This window comes from Echiichthys vipera (genome assembly GCF_963691815.1).
Source record: "Echiichthys vipera genome assembly, chromosome: 22".
NCBI classification, from domain to species: domain Eukaryota; kingdom Metazoa; phylum Chordata; class Actinopteri; order Perciformes; family Trachinidae; genus Echiichthys; species Echiichthys vipera.
Window position 1 is genome coordinate 12,077,412 of NC_139847.1, and position 20,179 is coordinate 12,097,590.

Genomic DNA, 20,179 nt, shown 5'->3' on the forward strand with positions numbered 1-20,179 from the left:
CTCAGCCCTGGGCCCCGTGTGTGTGTGTGTGTGTGTGTGTGTGTGTGTGTGTGTGTGTGTGTGTGTGTGTGTGTGTGTGTGTGTGTGTGTGTGTGTGTGTGTGTGTGTGTGCTTGCACTTGTGTGCATCACTGAAAGTGTATTTGAATGTTAATCATATCTGCATAAGTTTGTGCGTGAGAATGTATGTGCTTGTAAAGGCATGCGGGTACTGTGATACCAACCAACCCCCCATAAACGCTCACACTATCTACCCTGGCAAAACAGCCCTGTGGTAATTAGATAAAGATGAAGTTCCTCTTTCCAGCATGCTGAGGCCACGGTCCCAGAGATCCTCTCCTCTGATTCCCAGCTGCCTTATCAGGTGAAAACCATTCTTCCATCCTCTCCATCTCTCCCTCTCATTCTCCTGCTTCTTCTTTTTGGCACTCAGCAGAAATCAAGATAGATGTCTCTCTAACAAAGATGGGGAGATAGGGAATGTGCAAGGCCAAGATGGGGCGTGATAGGGCCAACTTTGGGCCACTGCCTGTTAGATTGGCTCTACTGTCTCCAGGGATGCTGAACTGTAAAGGGACTTTGGAGTCCAAATGACCTGGTTCACAGGATTATTCTGGCACGGGTGTTTTCAGATGGGAAATAAGCTGACTAGATAATTTGCCCACACTTGGGGGTGCACAAGACCACACACAAATGTTAAAATATGCAATACTTTGGCTTTCTTACACTATGTCATATTTACTGCTACTACCAATCCATGAATGTACAGTAGTAGAATCGCAAAACAGGGCAGCAGCTGAGTATATGCAATCTGTCCTGCACGCATTTTCTGAATCTATTCTTGCATTTGGGGTCAAAACACGCTGTGTGTATGTGCATTTGTTCTAAGATAGCATAAACATATGATGTAGCACTTGTCACAGGAAAAAAGGATCTGCAAATTTTGTGACAACAGAACATCTAAACAGACAGATCTCATCTTAAATGTCCTAAATCCATAGGCAATTACAGTCATTCAAAAGGTACGGCCTTAGTCTTAAGACAGTTTCTGTATTCACAGGAATCTCCTGAATTCACAGTTTCAAGTGGCTTGCATTCTCATCAATAAGGATGGGGCTATTGGAAATACACGCAGGCACACTTTCTCACACAAAGAGGTTTTCTCTCAGAGATTATGTGTATGGCTTTCTTGTGTACCCTTTGCCAATCTGCCATTTATGCAACTGAATGTATTTGAGACTCTAGAGCTTATTGCATGTATTGTTCCAGCTCATTGTAAGGCAACAAAAGGGGGAGAGGGAGTTAGACGATTATTTTTCAAGTAAGAGATTTGGATAAGGCATCCTACCCAATAGCTACCTATCAATGCTTACACTTAAGCCATCACAACAGCCGCAGCTCCTTGCATACCTGATACAAATTCAACAAGATGATTAGAAGTCAAAGTGCATGTTACAAATATGTTGACAGCAGCTTGAGGTGGCTAGATACTCAGTTAATATTGTGATACTGAATGATAGTATAATTTCCTGATGCCTTTACAGCAGTGTAACAATGAATCAACATTGAACACTCACTTTTGAGTTGTTATCATTGGTGGCTCAGGGACAGATTTCTTACCTGTCATGTATGAGATCCAAGTTCATTTCCTAGCTAGTGTGGGAACCTTTTCAACCTCCATCATGTCAAAGAAGAGTAATAGGTCTGGTGCTAGAACATCACTGACTGACTCATGATGTTTCAGTGTCATTTCAGCCCTGAGTGTCTTTGGCCAGACTTCAGCACCATTTCCCACCATAGTGCTCATATAAATCCCCAGAGGGAGGGACAGTTTATCTGTAGCAGTTAGCAGCTGGTGTCTGTCCAAAAGACTCCAATAGCCCCAAGCTAGCCTTGCCACTTCAGATGCTAGTCATTCAGCAAACAAGTCAATCATGCACAGTGCAACTGCGAGTGACTCACCAACATTCCCAGTTATCCCAGATATAGAGATGAGGGGGCAAATAAGAGTCACAGCCTGCTAGATCATGGAAATCAGGTCAAAAATGGCCATTAGAAAACAATCTGGCTCTAGCATTCTGTTGTTATAATTGTTGCTGTTGAAATTGTTTCTAATGACAAAAGATCAGGAGCCCTCCTCTGTTGATTGATTTTTCTCTGTCATAGAATTTTAATTGTGATTGTGTATGTGTTAACTAAGTTTAGAATTATGATCTGACTGAGATTCTTTCACAGGACTGAGAAAATATGTGAGTAAATGAGACAGTCATGATGGGGAATTAACAAAGGAATCTGTGGCCACCCAAAATGGGAAATGTTGTAAAGGAATTGAATAGCATTATGTCTGTACTAAACTGTATTTTTTGTCACAATAGCTTTGAAGATCTTAAATGCTGCGCAAATAAAAGCTTATTTTAGTACATGTAACATTTTCGTTTTCACCGCATGAGAAAGTCAATTTCAGTGGTAAACATCACACTGAATATTTCTATCCTCCAAGCTTCTGTAAGGCAGTTAAAAAGATACATATCCCTCTTGTATCTCATCTCTTGTCTGACAAAGATGCTTTTGATGTGGCATTAGAAACCTAGGGGCTAACACACCGTGTCATCAATGAAAGCACAAGTTTGATGGCCAACAACGTTTGTGGCATTAACACGCTTGCTGTCTTTTGTCGTTGGGCTTGAGGAAACTTAACATTAATGTGTGCACACAAATTCCCCTTCTATTGGATTCAACTAGCTTCACAGAGATGAAGAGGAAACACAGAGAAAAAGTTTAAGCTTTGTAGTGTTTTTCTTTCATCACAGGTAGCAGAGTCTAGTACTCTCAAATGTTCTTCTTTAGTGTGTAGCTTTATCTGTCTGGCAATGACAATGTTACCCAAAAATAGCAGTTGGAACAACTAGAGCAGAATTTGCATCACATTAACACAAAGACTGTACATATCTTCTGAACTAGTCTCCTTTGGCTGGAGCAAGGGGTGAATGCCTTATTCTATCACCTGTTACAACTGCTTCTATTAAGTAAATAAAGCAGAATGATAAATGCCTGTATTAAAATATGAAATATCAGCACTACAGAATAAGACACTCATTCATTTTGCATTTGCTCACCGCTGGAGAGCAGGGAAATGTACACTCAGTTAAGTCATATTAAAGATACATTAACTTCGTAACTTAGTAACTTAGTCATCAGTAGGTTGCAGAATAAGATACAACTGTATTGTTTGGAACAGTAAGAAACCACCACCTTCATCTAAAGATGTAACTTTATTTAGATTATTAAAGGTTGGACATGTGAAAAAGGACAGTACTCTGTGCAAAGTCACCATGTTACATCACAATTTGTAAAAGGTGAAATTAAATTGGATTTACTTGAACAATCATGTGCTAAACAGTCTAAGTGCAATTTAAACAAAAAGACATCTATGCTAACAAGGTAACCCTTGAATTCAAGGTTAAAGTTTGCTGCGCACACAGGCATATGCAAACACACATACTCGTATCATTCCCCACCCTCTGTCCAAAAACAAGCACACATGCATGCAAAGGCAAATACGTCTCTATCCCTGTAGTGTCCTCCTTGGCAAAATCTCAGTGCCAGTCTCCTAATGAAATGCTCAATTAGGGTCTTTAAATAGGTAATTATGCAGTGCCTAATCCCTTAGCTCCTGGGCCCTATCTCATTTAGATGACACTTGGGCAGGCAAAATGGGAGGGGCAGGCAATGGGGCTTTGGTTTCTGTCATCAAAGCCCCTCCGTGGTGGCACAGGCGGCCCTGTTAATGATAAAGCACATCCAGGCAGTCAGTCAACAGCGACTCCCAGTGAGGGCCACTGACAGCATGGGAGATGACAATGTCAGGCTTGACAGTGTCTTAATCATGTTTGTGAGTGTTCGGGGGTGGATTGTATTGGGTTTGGGGGAGCTTGTATAAAGGATGTTAGATGTAGAGCGATAGCAGCAAAGACTATTTGTGTGATGTGGATTTATATGCATTTTTTGTGATGATTTCCAAGTTAATTTTACATGAAACAAGGACAGGGGGAGAGAAAATCACTTCCAAATGTCAAACTGTGTATTTTGCTTGATGTCAGGCAATGACAGAGCTGGTTTGATTTCCTGTACTGACATTTGTTTGAAGGTGGCATTTAATTTGAATTTCAATCTCCAAAATGGGGCTGGAGAAAAGGACCTATTCATTCGTTTTCAGCAACATAATAAAATGTCTTGTTCGAGTGCTACAATATACCATCACTGACGGGCAACTGTTCTCGTTTGGTTGCTAACGTAGCAATGGCAAGCATTTGTCTTAGTGAAACGACAAAGGGGGGATTGTTGCTCTTGCCTTGGGGTGAACCATTGCTTTCTCTCAACTGAGTTGCACAAGCAGCTTTTACTGCCTTGCATGAGAACAATAGCTTAGCTTCGCTAAAACACCTTTCAAGGGCGTCCAAGAATTTTACAAAAGTTAAGCTTTTTAAACATATTAATCAGCAGCACCCACATCAAAGAGCTCAGTAAACTTTAGTAAGGATACTTGAACCACTGAAATATTGAAACAGCTTTCTAAAACGCTGTTCATCCCCAGCCTGCATGTCCTTTGACAGTCTTATCAGGATATAGATGGAAAAGCAGAAACAACACAATTTCACCTATATCTGTGTACTCAGCAAAAACATCTCATATCTGTGATAATATTTTTGTCCTGTTGCCCTCCCTGTTGGCACTGATGTATTTTCATGCAAAACGCTTTTGATAAGCTGCTGTTTCTAATGCCGCCTGTCTGTCTTTTAGTTGTTGACTCTGGCTTTCTTATCGAATCTGAGTCATGGCAAAAGCACCAGTGCTTAAAATACACTGAAAAAAAAAGAATTGCAATCAGTGTTCTCATGAATGCTCATTTGACCAACTCTGTAGACACCAATACTCAGAGAGGATAACAGTAATGCATTTCTTGAAGCCTGTTTATAAAAAAAACTCATATAATTTACATTAACACATCAACATTTTCAGCTTTTAAAAGTCCCTTATTGTAAAATATTAAAACAGATTTCCATTTATTTTGTCATTATTAAGAAGGTTGAGGTGCTGAATTAATGCTGTAAAAGTATCAAAATGTCCATCCCACAGAGAAATACACATAGCCCAATTCAAAAACGGCGCCTTTGAATTGAGCTGTCAGACAAGGAAACAAGCTATCATTCCCAGATCCAAAAATCAGACGGATCAGATGGGACTTTTTCAGGTGGGAGACTCACAGGAGTAGGTACTGAAAGAGTCATTTCAAAAGGTGAATACAGGTATATTCACTCAGACTGTATAAGAAAAATGTGTTGAACATTAAAAGCGCGGAAACATGTTCTACTAGAAACGTAAATAAAAGTATGAGATAACTTCGATTAGATATCTAAAGATCAGCGCCCTGTGAAACAGTGATGAGAAGCACATAAGAAATCCACATGGATTGATGCTAGGGTCGTATGATGAGTGCTATTAATAATACATCCACCGCATCACCTTAGGAAACAGATAGCATACAATATGTTAGGCTAATTGAAGGGAAATTTACCCGCCATTGCCTTAGTGCAGTGCAGCAACCATAATGTGCCGTTACATTTTAGCTCAGGGTGTATCAAGGCAAATTAGCATTTAGATAATGGGAGACACTTGGCATTTTAATTATTTTGCTGCCCTATGAGTGTAGCGTGTATGCCCCAAGCGCCTCCTTACATCCTTCATGTATGCCTAAGTAGAGCATTTACATACCAAACGGCTTGGCTTGTGTACAAAAGCCACTAAAATGTCACCACTGACAACATACTTTGGTGTGCAATTGTTTCGTAAAAGATGAGGCGGCATATTGTCGTTGACTTATGCCATATGTATTAAGTGTAAATATGAGTGCTGTATTATTCAGAATATAACTGTTCTGATGTTGTTTGCCATGGCGGTGAATGGCGGTGGAATGCTGTTTCGTCTGTTTGAGGGCTCTGTACTTTCCATCAACATGAGCTTAGGCTGTGAAGAACCTCCCTTTCACCCTCCTTCCTATCTCTCATTCTCTCTGCTTCATGGAAGTGAGATTATTCCTCGTCCCACAGATCATTGCTGTGTTGGGGGTAGATGTCAAAGTGCCAGGAGCATGCGGTGCAAAGGGTATGCATGCCTACTCTGCTTATATGTCTATTTTATGCAGATAAATGTCTGAGTTTGCATCTGTGAGCATGTATGTGTAGGAGTTGCATTTTTTTAGACTGCATCCATTGGATTTGATATGGACCGGAGCCCCAGTCTGAGATTCTCAGTGTGAGAAGATATTACTCTTTGCTTATTCTCTATTTTTTTTCACCTGCTATCATCTCTTAAGTTCCCTCCCTCTCAGATACAATACCTTTAGACTGTCGGAGTGGCTGCGTAACTATCATCTCTTCTTCAGCAGTGCCCTCTTTTTCTCCCTCCATCCCCTTATCCTTTCTTCCATCCCTCTCGCGCTGCCTCTGTTAGGCCTACAAGCACAGACGGAGCGTGAGAAAAGCTGGCAGTGAGGCACATTCAGTTGCTTCCCTCCCTAAGCCTCCACCTCTCTTGCTATCTACCCTAGAAGTGCGCTCTCCTCTCCCTCCTTTCTTCCTTGCCTCCTTCCTTCCTCTCCTCCACATTACTTTCACCTGCCCTCCTCTCATTTCTCTCGCTACCTCTCTCCCTCTCTCCCTTTCTGCCTCGTTGCTCCCCTTATCCATTATATTTCCACCCCTCTGCTCCGCCCTCCCCTCACTCCCCCTTCTTTTTTCTCTGGTTCATAATATGTAACATGATTTAGCCCTTCCCTGTTCATGCGGCATAAATTTAATCCCAACCATTCCAGGTTGGCTGCTGCGTCTACCATTTTTCTCATTTTCCATCCATCCTGCCACACTCTCTACTCCCGAAACAATAGACTCCTCAAGCTTCAGCCTGTTTGTAAGATAGGTTTTTCCCTGTACTGAATGCTGATGCGCAAGGTCAAGCACGACCCAAGTGGCACATGATTGTACTATAGTAGCCGCCCACATTGTGACAAGCAAACATAGAACAAGGCGTAAAAACAGGCAGTCATTTGATAGTTTACACAACTCGCATGCTTACCCAAAGGCTGATTATACAGTTTTTTTCTGCTGCCCGTTGAAAAGGCATTAGTCCCATCCATTAGAGTTCAATAGGTTGCATGTTTATCTGTGTTATCAAGGTCAAAGGATGTGATCCAAACATGCAGACAGAGATGAAATACGTTGTTTTGGTGTCCTTAAAGCTTACCCAAATAGCTATGTAACCTTGTGTGTGTGTGTGTGTGTGTGTGTGTGTGTGTGTGTGTGTGTGTGTGTGTGTGACTGCCTGTGTGTGCACCGTGTATTGGTATGCTTTCAGGGAGCAGCACAACAGGGTAGTGGGATAATCAGTCACTAGACTGCAGGTCAGGGTCTTGCACTGTGGGGACCATCCATCTGAACCCAACAGCTGCTGGGAAATGTGGTGAGAAAGATGGGGGAAGAGAGGGAAACAGAGAGAGAGAGAATGAGAGCGAGAGAGAGAGCGAGTGTTGAGGTAAACCTGGAACAGAGAAAAAGTCAAGGAGAGGCTTTTGAAAACAAAAAGAGCACATACAGAACAAGTGGGAGGAGTAGTGTGTGTGAGCTGATGCTACATGGTGATTTTAGTTACTAAAGTATATGCTCAAGGTCAGTTTGGGTGGGCTGATATATCATGAGGACACAACCTTGCTCTTTGCACCCAAACACCGTAACGGTTTTCAAATTGCAACAGCCTCACCTTGACCTGTGATATACAATACAGGCTTGTTTTTAGAGCCGTTTATGCTCTTTGAAGATGTGTAACTTCTATTTGCGGTGGCAAGAAATTTGCATAATATGGTAAATCTTCACATAAAAGGCCTAACAGTATCAATGGGCCCATTCACAAATATCTTGCTACGTTTTTTTCTTAAATTTGTTCTCAAGAAAACGCTGTCGAATTCATGATGTGTTGTTAAACTGCTCAATTGTTCGTACCTCTCTTCTTATAATGATGAGTAGCATTTCCTTGTAAATTAAAAGCACATGCTAAATTATTCCAATTTGCATAGGTAAATGCCCTGACAATTCCCCAAAAAGGGCATGAGACTGCAAGGTTGTGTGCAAACAGCCACCCACAGAAATAAAAAAGAAAAGTTAAGAGAATCAAGTCAAGATAGTCCAAACAAAGGCCTACAGAGGGTGAAGCACCAGGCTCCAAATGTAAAAAAAATCCAACTTAAAACAGTTCAGAAATGGAGGTACTTTGTTTGGTTGAGATAGTAGTAGAAGAAAATAAAAAACCCAGTCTCGAATGTGATCTGTAGGTGTTTAACTCACCTGATAAAGCATGCACTACAGGGTGTATTCTCTCTTCCCCTTCACTCTTCAGTTTTACTATTCAATAAAGGCTAAAAAAGCCCAAACATAACCTTAAAAAACTAGTGAAAAAACAGACGGTCGTGTTAATTTAATTTAAAAGACTGTATTGTTTAGTAAAATAATGAAACTAAGCGAAAAAAAATATTCTGAATGCTCAAAACATTATTGCAATTTAAATCATTCAATATTAAACTCTTTAATCGAAGAAATGCAATAATCATGTTTTACACAAACATGGCAGCACTCATATGTGCGTAAGAGTGTATGTATGTGTAGATTTGTTCTTCTTACCAAAGAACAAATCCTAAATAAGAAAACATGCAGACTACAAAGTGAGATTTAAGAAGACATTTTTTGGTGAATGAGGCCCATTGATTTATAACTGATCACAAGCTAGGTGAAAAAATGATATCTTACTATTATACTATTTTTGAAGCGTGACTCCAGATAATTTTGCCGAGTGGCTTTGAAATCTTGTGATACTAATTTGCAATGGACACACAATTCAGATGGGATTTGTGATAGCTTCCTTGTCCTACACTCACAGTAGGTGCCTTTAAACAATTGCCAAAAGTCATCAGATGCAATTAGCGTCCCGCTGTGTGTTTCATGTTGGGTGTGAAAACAAGACCTAACCAGGGACAGCATTTAAGGCATTGTCAGTATTTGCTTGTCAATAATTAGTCCGGCTTGCGGGCAGAACTGTAAACCCTGACTTCCTCAAACAGAAAATGAGGCGGTACCACCCAAATGATAGTTTATGACCGTGGGAGGCTTGTTTGAGGGAAGGTCAGGGAGAAGCAAAGGAGGTGGGAGAAAAAGTAAATAAATAGTAAATAAACTCCTCTGTTGTGTGGTTGTCAGGGTCTTTCATGTGGAGCCTGCACTTGAGGGCATAGCTTAGCTTAGCTTGAGGGATGTTATTACACATGCCGGCTGATCGGGAGTGATGTGTGAGAAACGGCCTTGTCTCTCGGTCTTAAATCACACCACTGCGGGCAGAAGAATGTAGCAGTTGATGAAAAAAATGAATAAAACCCACAGAAGAGAAAGACTACACATAAGAAAGGACTTTATGCCATGAAGAGAGACTGACAGACTGTCACATAAAAGAAAAAAAGATGGCTGCCGCTACCATGTGAACCAGCATGTGTGTTAACCCAAACGTAACCCCTTTTGATGAGGAAGTGGGGATTGGCAAAGGAAGTGGGTGAGTAGCTGTGCTTTGATGAGATTATTTTATAAATCTGGTCATAAGATTTAAAAAAAAACAAAAAAAAACAACCTCTGAGCACTGTGAGTGGGTGCCTGTCGCAGACAGCCATGTATTTTTCTGACCAGATCTGTTATATGAGGGGAAGGATGGTGCACAGAAACCTGTGCTCTTTTATATGTACTGTGACCTTGAGGACTTGGATAAAGCAATACTGAGTCCTTAAAGGTCCCATAGTGTAAATATTTTCAAAACCCTGGGTTTTCAGGGTCTATTTTTATTATAAAGTCGAGGTGCTTCATAAATACTGCCTCAGTATCAAAATAAGTCAATCCACTAAAAAATTCACATAGCCTGTATTCAGAAACTGTGCCTTTAAAAGAGCCGTCATGACTTCCATACGGTTGTGATGTTACAACTCTGCTATATATAGAGATTGCAGATTTGGAAGACCCGTAAATGCTGCATATATATCTGTATATACTGTATATTTAATTTCTATATATAGATATATACATGCTGTAGTGAGAGCGCACATGCGGAAGACCCAAAAACATTGACCAATTAAGAATTGGGAGGGGGGCAAAATGGATCACTTCAGACAGGGTGAATACAGGTATGTTCAGACAGACAATATGAGAACAAAAATGTGTTTTTGAACATTAAAGCATGCAAAAATGTTTCGTGAACCTAAAGCATAATATGGGATCTTTAAAAGCATTTCTAAAGCAGGGACCGACTCATCATCAGGGCAGAAACAAAAAAAAGGGAAAAATAGAGATCACAGAGATCATCCCCAAAGCAATTTCAGTCAAAAACAACTGGACTTGGTTATTTGTCTTGGAAGATGTTTCACCTCACATCCAAGAGGCTTCATCCCTTCATGTACGTATCTGACCAGGCTGGGACTGGTCCAACTGACTGGTGTGGAGATCCATCGATCCTTCGTTAGAGTGACAGTTGTTGGTGGGAAGTTGGTTTCGACTTCGTTAGTGCTCTATTGAGTCTTAACGGCAGTCGTTGGAGTCACAGGAGGCCATTTGTAAACATTTGTTCTTTGAGGTTAGATTGTTGAATCTCCTGGGAAGGGATGAAAGGGCTGCATTGTAAATTGGAGATAATGTGGAGAAAGGAGGGAGCCCACTCCTTTGATGACAACAATGTCCACATCCTGGACAGAGAAACCATCGCTAAACAGAGGAGGAGGTCTGAGGGCACACTCACACTTTTCCATCCGTACCGTGCCCCGTGCTTTAGGGTACTTGTCCCCCCCTCCCTCTCCCCCCGCAGGCCAGGCCCGTTTGTACTCACACTACCTGGGCCTCGGCGAATGCTTCTTGCCTGTCCATACGTCACCCCACCGTAACACGTCACATGCATTGATTGACGTCATCACGATGCGTCGCTTTGTTTACAAATCTTTCCATAGACCTCAGAGTTTTTGTGCGTCTTGTCGACTGTTTTTGAATATTTTCATCTGACCAAATCTGCAGTAAACACTCCACCTCCGCATCACACCAACGTGAACCTTTCGCAGCCATTGTTTTAAATGTTCGCACATGGTCTGTCTTTTTTTTTTCTATGTCCGAAAAGGCGCACATAAAATGATGTCAGAGCCGCTGTAGGCCTCGTGCTCGTACACGTGCACACGCTCGTGCTCGTACATGTGAAAACGTGCTTTACAAAAGCCCACCTCTCCCAAACAGTCTGTGGCCGGCAAGCTGGCCGCAGCTAGGCGCGGTGCGGTTGCACTCACACTGGTCAAACGGACTAGGCTTTACCCCTAAAAAATGTTTGGGCACAGTACGGATGGACAGTGTGAGAGCGCCCTGAGACTCCACTTATCTCCACTTTACAATATAGCCCTTCCCACCAACGACTGTCACTCTAACAACGGTTGTTGGCACTTGGAGCACAAAGGGTTCCAGTGACATCATCGGCCTTGTGAGAGGTTAAATACCTGGATCTCCACACCAGTTAGTTGGACCAGTCCCAGCCTGGTCAGATGTGTACATGAACTGATGAAGCCTCTTGGATAAGAGGTGAAACGTCTTCCTAGACAAATAAGCAAGTCCAGTTGCTTTTGATTGAAATTGCTTTGGGGATAACGATGACCTGGACAAATGAGAATATTCACAGGCTCACAGAGATCAAGAGTAGCATACCCTGTGTGCACACTACCATAGCCCTGCATATCATTGTGAAAGTGTGTGTGTGGGGTGTAATTACTGCATTCTTTAACTCTCTTAGTCCCAAGGGAAATGGAAAGTCTTGCCTCATAAAAAGAAACTAATTCTTATTTGCTGTGCCTGGCTGGCCATGATACTAGCAACTTTTGCAGTATGGATCACATCCTCCGTAGTTATGCTGCGCTTTGTCCTTGCATGTGTTGGACTAATTACAGAGGGATTGGCCTTAATAGATTTGGTGGAATTTTTGTGGCTGCTTTGGTCTGTTAGGATAACATACTGTGAATCCACTACTTCTATACTAGTTCAAATTCAGTTGGTGCATCAGCCTGAAATTAAAAACACCCCATTTAAAAAATTACCCTAGAGCTGACCAAGTTGCACAAAGGATGGGCATAATGTGGTACAACTGCTATGCTCAAATCCATGTTGAATTTGTTAAAAATGGCAGGAGCATTCTCATGTCAGCACTTGTTTTACACTGCTTTGTCCTTGGTTTGCCAAAATATTCCAGCATGTACATGAATACTGAAAGACAAAATTGCTGTGAAGCTGATGTGAACCTGCTGCTTTGGGTAGCTCATAACTATTCTACCTGTATTCTTTCCCATAACATGTTTATTGCTATATGGCTGGAATATATGATAAATATGACCAAGTATTTTTTTTCCCCCTCAATAATATTGCTTGTCTAAATAGGCCAGAATACAAAACACACGCTCAAATGAGAATAGAGACCAGCCATTATGGAGAGTATAAACATCCCACCCTCCTTCTCTTTCACATTTCTGATAAGGATCATGGGGAAGTAGAGAGAGTAGACAGCTCAACAGCCCCTTTCTTTTTCTTGCCACACACTCCTCCCTTTTCTAATTAACATTGTGCATGTTGTCAGGCTTTGTTTAATAATGCATGATTGCTATCAGCAGCAAAATCCTTTGAATGAAGCACCACTGAATGGAAACACAATAATGCCACCAGGGGCTCAGGAAGAAAGACAAGATTGTTTTTTTCTTTCTATTGTAATAAATGTTCAATGGAAAGCATCAATGCCACCAAATGTATGAAAGTGAAGGTGCAGAGCGCAACACAAAATATGCCATGTTGAGGATAAAATGGGCAAAGGTGGTGCAGCCTATGAGGGAGTCTTTTTATATTACCAAATGCGAATTGAAAGGATAATTTGCACCCATATACATGCTCATACGTGTAATTACCAAGCGGTAACCTCCAGGGCTGAGAAATTAAGTGAACGTGGAAGTGCCCAAAGCTGCAGTTCCTCAAATGGCCACTTGAGGCTGGCTGCATAGACTCAATCTTCATAGACCCCCATGTTAAAATGCCCAACTTTACATCCAAAATGAATATGATAATATCCTGGTACAAAAATAGTTTGAATAATTTGCTGTAGTCAATTACTCCATTCATGAAAACTGTATGGGCGGTAATTTAACTCGCTCTCAATTATTAAGGATTTAAGTTCTACATACCTAAGGGAATGGCTGCTTTGACTAACAGGTGGATGCCATCACAGGTGGCTAGCAGAGACAATAGGCTTCATTCAGCCTGCCTCATTTCTGTCCACGTTCCACGTCTTTGCTCATTTCTGGATTTGTCGGGAGTTAAGCGGCACCAGGTACTGCCCGGATTGCGACGGCGGGAGGCACCCACTTTGAGCTTTATTTTGGCTCTTCAGAAACTTAAGGGTTATGTCATGGAGACAACACCCATATTTGATAGTCAATGGTAATCACACATGCATGAGAACAAGCTTTCATACAAAAAAGCTGCAGTATTTAGCCTATTGTCAGATAACAGTAGTTGGCAAACTGCCACCTCTTTGCCAGGTCTGGCAGGTGGCTTTTCTTCCCTTAGCACATTGGTAAGTAATCTGCAGTATAATTTTTTTTAGAAAAAAATAATATATCAACACAGAATATAATTACTTTCATTATAGGTATTAATCAAGAATTTCATAGAGGGGTTTTAGCTGTGCTTGCATTAGCTTCTCCTTGTATTTACTCACATGGCACAGCCTCTTGGTCATCTCACTGGTGGTTACACAGCATACAGATGGTTTTGTTTGCCTCCATCAGCGTGTATGTATGTTTGTGCATGTCAGTCGTGCATAGAGAAAGGGAGGGTTGCTGAGTACTGTTTCTTGTGTGCAGCCTAATGTCATGTCATTATGGAAATTCACACATTAATTAACTCAAAGGCTATCACTAAGATTTGCAGGGGCAGATCGTAAAACAATGACTGCAGGAGACAGACAGCTGTACCTGCAATACGTATGATCACACTTCAGCTTTATGCCCTCACACTCTGCTCAGGTTTTTCAGTCCAGTTGATTCTAATCAAATTCACAGTTGCTACAAACGGTACTCATGTGAAAATTCTGTCTAGTGTGCTCAAATGTATGTATATGTATACGCATTTGTGTTTGTGAGTGTGTGTGTGCGTGTGCTTGTGCGTGTGTGTGTGTGTGTGTGTGTGTGTGTGTGTGTGTGTGTGTGTGTGTGTGTGTGTGTGTGCGTGTGTGCGTGTGTGCGTGTGCGTGTTGGTGGTGATGTGAGCGGGGGATGAGATTGCCTCAAATTGATTCCCTTCGCCACACGTCCCCCTCTCTTGCGCTTCCTGCTAGCCCTGCGGTGCTTGGAGACAGGTAGTCGTGTCTATCTCCCCCCAACACAAATCGAGTGTGACAGGTGCGCTATCTTCCCGTCTTTTCTGCCATTTACAGCCCACAGAAATGAAAGAGGGAGAGCTAGGGGCGAGAAAGAGGATGATTGGTAACAGGGAAATGAGGTACTTTGTCATCATCGGGCCTGCTGATTGTGCTTAGGGGGGGCTTGTTTTTCTTTTTTTTTTCTTTTTTATTGTTTGGCAGTCAAATCTGCAGATAAACAGTCCAATAAAATATTATCTCTAGTAAAGCATTTATATGCACAGTTGCTGCCTTCAGAACAGACAGTTACCAAAGCTGCAGAATCCCAAAACTTCAACGGAAATGGCATGTTGTGTGTTTGATCTCATGGCACATTAAATGTCTGAAATGTCACGGTACACAGAGCAGGTCCGCCTACACCAGTCGCCACAGCTGAAACAACACCATCCTTCAGAACAAAGCAGGCAGAGTAGCTAGCATGCTAACCTAGCAGTACAGTATTTCATCAAAGCTCACAAACTTGGATTAGCTCGGAGCCGTATTACAAGCTGAGGACTACTGCAGAGCATCCATCACTAAGGATCAAGCTCTGGCTTAAGCAAATGGATGACAAGGGATAGAGCTGGTCTGCAGCTAATACTAGCTCACTGTATCACATTGATTTTCACAGCCAATGTAGTAGCCCTTCGATAAAGGGCTGAAACATGAATGGCAACACTTAGCCACTCTGTCTTATAGATTTTATTTGTTGTTTGAGCTGCACTGAAGAGAACATGTGTGTGTATGTGTGTGTTAAAGCTAAGCTAGTCCATCACTATGTATAGGCACTTTAGAGCTATTAAAGCATCTACTATGGATTATGTGGTGTTAGAACCCTGAAGAAGAGCTTCAGATGAATTGGTTTATTGCATGTCTATATCATAATGTAACTAAATGCATCTTTTATATCTTTTACTGTACTTGAAGTAGTGCTTTAGTGTACTAAAGAAAGAAAAAGACTGTCTCTTGGTGATCAAATTGACCTAAACTCCCAATTGAAGAACTATTCAATAGCTTTCAGCATTTCCTGTATTTTCCAAAATGCAACAGAGGTGCTTTTCTTGTGAAACAGATACCAACAGTGATCTTAGGAGGTCTTTAAATGTGGTCTTATTATACAGCGTATTTAATTGGTGCTCGCAACCAAAGCTGTAAAGACAAAATCTTATTAGTCCAACCTTTAATCTGTGTGGTTTCTCCCTCTCTCTCTTGCATTCTCTATCACTCTCCCTCTCATGCACACGTGCACACGCATTGTGTGAAGTGACTATTCCATTTAGAGAACTGTCAGAACATACCCTGTGAGCACATCAGCCTTTTCCTATCCTCTGTTAGCTCCAGCCGAGGCTGTGTGGGGGTATGTCAGAAATGTGCAGGGATAGATAAAACCCATGGTGCCAAACAGCTTTGTTTCATTCTGTTCCTCTCTCTCTTTCTCTCTCCTTTTCCCTCCCTCCCTCCCTCTCCCTCTTCCCATCCCTCCTTGCCTTGCATAGGCTGTGAATACCCTGCATCTGAGAAATCAGACCAGACTGACTCACAGGGCTCTGTGAGCCAGCGCCACCGAGGCTGCCAAAGCATGCTGGTGCCAAGCTGTCCCACCATGCACAGAGCCAGGCCCACGCTGCTGCTGCCCTTTCTCCTTGTCCTGGGTCTGTTCCTCCACCTTGCCGACTCTCAAAGTAAGTGGACGTGGGCCTCAAGTGTTGTGTCCTGCTGGGTTGGGGATAGGGTGGCAAGGGTGGGATTGTTTTTTGTATTGTTTTTCATGGAACATCACAGGACATCAATACATCATGAAACACACATGCAACTTCAGTAAATACTTAATGAAATATAACATACATAACATACATACATCTCTACTATGAAGAGACTGCTTAAACACCAGAATTATATTACCACTACCAGCATGAGATGTATTTAAATCTAAGAATCAAATACAAAATTAAATTCAGTTAGGTTTTAGTAAATTAAGGCCACAGGAATAAAATGTTTGTGGGATATGCATATTCTGTATCAGTTGTGGTATAAAAATGTAAAATTTAAACCAACTCCACTCAATAATGACCTTCACTGCGCAGAATAATGTATGTGCAGAGTTTGACACAAGAAGACTGCCTTCACATTAATCTGCAGAATCTGGAATATTTCTCTGTACTCAATCTAAATCTGAGTTCAAGACGTATATGTGCGAGATGATTTTATGACATCCAAACTATGGTCTGGGCTGGCTGTATGGGTATTCGTTACAGTGCATGGGGGTCAAAGTTCAGCCAATCTGAACTTTGAACGCAGCGGCAGAGCGAGCTCAAGGAGGGGCGTGCAAGACTGTGTTCCCCGTGCAGGGAATACCTGTCGTGGTGCAAGCCATTGGAAATAATGAGTTTCAGATTGCAGTGGTTCCGTAGACACATTTGGTCTGAAAGGCCTGTTAGTATCGATATTGTAAACTCCTTCATTAAAAAACTCCAATAAGGGTGAAGAATAAGGTGTGATTTTATGAATGAAACAAGTTATTTGGGGGGGGGGGGCAACCATGTCATCAGAATCAGAATCAGGAATGCCTTAATAATCCCCGGGGGGAAATTCAGTCATATATAGTAGCTAAGTCCCAAACTTGTGATGTCATTGAGTGTAAAGTCTGCTCCATAGACAATGAACGGGAGACTGATTTTGATTTAATTGGTATATCCAAATGAGCTTTATTGTACTGTATTGTTGTCAGTTCAGAAACAGAAAAAAGTACCCATATACTCAGAGCATACCCCGGGGTGCTCTCAGTGACAGCTATCGTCCCACTTCATTACTATGAAGCAGTTCCTCACTTTATAGTTGATGGCATCGCAACTTTTTTTAGCACTCTAGTTTTTGGAATTGGGACAGAGTTGTTTGTGTTTACTAATGTTTATTTTGGATTATTTTAGACCATAGGAATAATGCTTTGAAGATACAAATTAAATTTACAAAAATAAATATTTTTTAAATTATTTTTCATATCCTTCAAAATCATGTATTATCAAACTAGGGGTGACCCCAAATTGTTGACTATTTGACGATTCACTCCAAGGAGCCTGATTTGACCGAATCTTTGCAAAATGTACAAAATGTGGTTATGAAACAATGGATTATTCCATTCTGGCTCTGGGGGTGATGTATGTCTGATTTTAAATAAAGGTGCTTGGTTTCTCCCAATTAACCATGATAAATTGCCTATTTGGGTATAAATATAAGCCTATTAATAAATACTGTTGCTAAAAATGTGAGTGTGTGCAGGAATAACCCCCTCCCCCTCTTAGACTAAGTTGTACTATCCAGGATCCGGCACCGTCAGAGCGCATCTTGGCTACGCTTTAAATCTATCTGGGAGCCAGAAATACAACAATTTGCCCATTTGTTGTTTTTTATTATAGGAGGTTCAATTAACCACAGTCTGACACAGCGCCGTGAAAGTTAAACTACAGCTAAATATACCGTTAGCTATTGTCAAAGAAAGATACAAACAAAACACATTGATGTTATAACAACAAATACTTTTAATAAGATGCCCCTATCAGAAATCAGAAGTCTCTCAGTAACCCTCTGCCTGACACACGCGTGACAGCGCAGCGCTGGACTCAGTTCCACCGGCCGCCGTCTGCTTCATGTCCATGGCTCGCCACCCCAGATCAGAGGGTTTTTCATGAGCAAAAAAAAACAACTGATTTGACGATCATTCGACTATAGGCAAGACGTGACAAATCAGATTCGATTATGAACATTTTTAGTCGGGGACACCCCTAAATCAAACTCCAGCACGAGCATTGGCAAATAGTAATCTCAGTGTCATATTGTATTATTCTCCCTCCCTCCCTCACACACACACACACACACACACACCAGGAGATGCACCTTTATTGCACAATGATCCATCTCACATCTCACCAAACTATCAAAGAGGTGTCCTTATTTTCCAACTGTTTTTTTTTATCATGAGAAGTCATTGAAATTGAGTTACTTGACATTAGACACCTGCCCATTCATGTGTGACAACAGTTTTCAAACCTCATTGAGCTCTGGTCCTGCACCACAGCATCCCACCTCTCCCACCCTCTCTTTTTTTACACTAAGATCCATGAATCATTAGCTTCTGGAGTCACAGAGGGATGAATAAAAGTTTTATTGCTCCCTTTGCACCGTCTGAAATCCTCTCAGTTCAGTTGAATTCTCTGAATGAAGGGATCATTCACCCATGGTCATATACAACACGGCCACGCAAAGAGAAATTGATGGGAGAGATTCACAACTTTGTGCTTGAGAAATGTTCCCTGCAATCTGTTCAAATGTGTTTTATTTTTCTTCTCTGCCTCCCGCCACATATGTCTCACAGCGGGGAAGAGAAAAGCGGAGAAAAGTATTCTTCGTTTATACCCCTTTTTATGTGCAGCTCCAGGATTTATTGACACAATTTAATTACGGGACCTTCCCAAAACAGCATTACCAGTCAATAAATGTTAACATTGAGGGAGCTCTTCAGTAGTTATCTTTTCAGAAACTCCCATCTTCCACAGACTACTGTGATCTTACACAACAGCATCTTATTAGAAAAAACCTATTGCCAAAGCCTTCGATCAGACAACTGTTTTGACAAAACTTCCACTCTTGCATATCCTGGCATTCCACAGTCACATTTGAGAACACATGTAAAAGAGACCTGCATAAGTGCAGTCAGCAGCCACCAAGTCTTGACGCCTCTGTGCTCACCTCCCCCCAAACCCCCCCATTAATTTCCTTCCTTTAGCTGTCGGGCTGTGAGCAGCTGCTGCTACTTCATACCCTACTTAGACAGCTGTGGAGGGGCATCATTTTAAAGCCAAAACAAACCCATCATGAGGTAGCCACAGTGACTGTCTGTTAATGACAGGGGTGTGGGGTGGGGGGTATCACAGGGATCTGCAGTCGAGGAAAGACAACAAGCGCCGTAGCCAGAACCACTTCAGGCAGTACATATTAGCCATGGGATTTATATTAGCTCCATTCTGTTCCTGTACTGCCTGATCTCCCACATACACTTGTTTGTTCCTTCCCTCCCCAACTCCCTCCTACTGTTTTTATTCCTAATCGCTCTCTTGCCAATTTTCTCCTCATTTCTTATTTGAGCTTTTTCTCTCTAATGTGTTTCCGCCTGCGTCTTTGTCTCCTCCCCACCTTCTCCTCTTGCTGTTTGGAAGCAGTGCAATAGCCCTTTCCAGCGACTGAGCAGCTCCTTAATTTCCTTGACTGTGCTGCTGCACGCATACCCAGCCCATACACTCTGGGCCAAAAAGACCTCCACTGCTCCAGACTAACCCCCAGCACTGAAAATCAGGTTCCACTTCTAAAGGAAAAGCTGCCCTCTGTTGGTGCTCTTGATTCATTTGTGTGTGAGCTAGCCTCCGGCTGCGGACATGGTGAAGGATATGAGACACACAAGAGCAGAAAATGGCTGAGTCGGCCTGCTCAACAGATGGCACCATCCTTGGAGCCAGTCCTACTCACCACCCCACACAGTGGACATTACAGCCCCCTCTTAAGAAAAATGGCATTCAGGCCCCCAAACAAACACAAAGCTGGTAATTTGTTGATGGGAGTGCTACCAAAATTGTTCTTTCTACAAA

At 41.9% G+C, this 20,179-nt stretch overlaps 1 protein-coding gene across 4 annotated transcripts in view; it reads left to right on the forward strand.

Annotated features, from left to right (window-relative positions):
- LOC310964116 (receptor-type tyrosine-protein phosphatase delta) overlaps positions 1-20,179 on the forward strand; it is a 145,537-nt gene that overhangs the window by 23,943 nt on the left and 101,415 nt on the right. For all 4 annotated transcript variants that reach the window (XM_083937118.1, XM_083937120.1, XM_083937119.1 and 1 more), the window contains exon 2: positions 16,040-16,225. In XM_083937118.1, the coding sequence (XP_083793244.1) occupies positions 16,123-16,225 (103 nt within the window). In that variant the 5' untranslated portion in view covers positions 16,040-16,122. The remainder of the gene's footprint in view (positions 1-16,039; positions 16,226-20,179) is intronic.